The 1921-nt window shown below is 39.9% G+C and overlaps 1 protein-coding gene across 1 annotated transcript in view; it reads left to right on the top strand.

The window, feature by feature from the left end:
- The window catches only part of LOC137973340 (fizzy-related protein homolog), a 19982-nt gene extending 18410 nt beyond the window's left edge, over nt 1-1572 (top strand). Inside the window, exon 20 of the mRNA XM_068820128.1 lies at nt 671-1572. Within this exon, the coding sequence (XP_068676229.1) occupies nt 671-712 (42 nt within the window). The 3' untranslated portion in view covers nt 713-1572. The remainder of the gene's footprint in view (nt 1-670) is intronic.
- Nucleotides 1573-1921: the final 349 nt, after the last annotated feature.

Below are 1921 nucleotides of genomic sequence, written 5' to 3'. Positions count from 1 at the left end.
GCTCCCTATTATTCGTATGGAATGGAAATGGAATTGAAAATGGAATTTGTTTACCGGCGGAACTCGTGCAACGTGTGTCCGTGCATTCCAGATCGAATTGAAGTTTGCCAGTGTTTGCTTTTGAGGAGAGGGGAAAACTGGAGTACCCGGAGAAAAACCTTTCAGAGCAGAGAAGAGAACCAACAAACTCAACCCACATATGACGCCGAGTTTTGGAATGAAACCCGGACCACATTGGTGGGAGGCGAGTGTTCTCACCACTGCGCCACCCCTGCTCCTCAGAAAACAGTAGTGCGAGTAGTTCCCGGTGAAAAGCGTTTTCACATGACGTCACGGCGGCCATGTTGGTGTTCCAAAACAAAGAAATGGCGGCCATGATGGTGTACCAAACTAATCCTCCGGGAATTGATCTCTATTTTTATGCAAATACTTTCTTTTCTGTCAGTAATCAAATATGGCTGCTGGTCACGTGAGCGAAAACGCTCTATTGTGGTCTCCCCTATAATATCTAGCAAATGTGACCGACCTGCCAGTGAAATATGACGCCATTTAACAGCCATAAGTCGATTGAATTTTCTTAGCGCTGGGCATAGAGATTTTTGATTAACCAATTTTATGGTTTTAGCTTCAATATGCAATTTCAACACTGTTCTTCTTTTCTTCTTCACAGGAATCGAAATCAGAGCTCAACCTCTTCTCAAGAATTAGATGATATACACATAGCAACTCAGTTGACATTGCCATAATTATGTAGCTTATACTAGTATCAATAACCATAGATTGTTTTAAAATTACTTTAAATGATGCAAACAGAGTATATCACCAAAATGATTATATAATGCTCACCCCAGTTGAAGCTGTACCATATGTGACCCGTATATGAAATAGGTATTCTATTCCAACTTATTGTTGCCGTTCAAAAAGAGGGAGAGTGTCGTCAGTATTGTGCAAAATATTTCTGCTTTAGATCTCTGAGTAGGTTTGACATTTAGCACTTCCTCTCCAAGTCTCCTTTGTCACGCAACGCTGCTCGTCTCCACTCGTAGGAACGAGGCAGACTATAGACCACTTTCATAAATGGCGGCCACTTTTACATTCTATTGTCTTCATGTTAATTAGACCTACTGGCCTCATTTTGAAACAAAAATTCTTTTGAAATTTTGCGCGTCGTAGCGAGGCTAGAAAGGCTTATTAGCATTAAAACAAGAGAATATTTTATTTGGCCGCCATTGTGAAAGAGGTCTACTCCTCTCCCAACCTTTATTGTAAAATGGAAAGAATCCAAGATTTTAATTTGCTAAAGGATTGAAAGAAACCATCAATATAATCGAAAGTTCGTCTACAAGACTTCAATTTTAATTATCATTGGTGGTGTGCGAAATTTGTTTTACGCATCCTCCGGCCTCGGTTTGCTGCTAGATAGCCACAATAGCACTGTGTCGTAGTCCTTTTAAGTGACTTTCCCAAGCGCGAAAAAAGACCGATGGCTTTACGCAATGGCTTTTGGTTTTCCCGAGTTCAAGGAAGTCGCGTTTTAGGATTAAATTATTAAAAAGACAGCTGGGCTTGAAAGTGGTGAACTGTGAAGGTTTCGTTAAACATAAGTATTCGGATTGAAAAATAGCAACTTTCATGATATTGCTTCTTCGCTGATCTATTCACGAATCAAACCTCTGACCGAACGAATTTCCCCTTTCCTGTTTAATAAATGGTTCCCATAAATTTTAGGGTGTCATGGAACGTTTTAATTCTTGTCGAACTAAACCAAACGTAAACGGAACTTAGTAAGAGGTACTGTTTTTTCGACCGAGCACGCAGATTATTTGCATTGCAAATCCAAAACAGCGTGTGCAAATTCTCCAGGAATAGACCAATTTCGATATATTAAAATTCAGTCCTAAACAAAAGACATCATCTCGAG

The sequence above is a fragment of the Montipora foliosa genome, chromosome 10, assembly GCF_036669935.1.
Source record: "Montipora foliosa isolate CH-2021 chromosome 10, ASM3666993v2, whole genome shotgun sequence".
Classification (NCBI taxonomy): Eukaryota; Metazoa; Cnidaria; class Anthozoa; order Scleractinia; family Acroporidae; genus Montipora; species Montipora foliosa.
The sequence above is the reverse complement of the archived record's forward strand: the minus strand, read 5'-3'. Positions and strand labels throughout refer to the sequence as shown.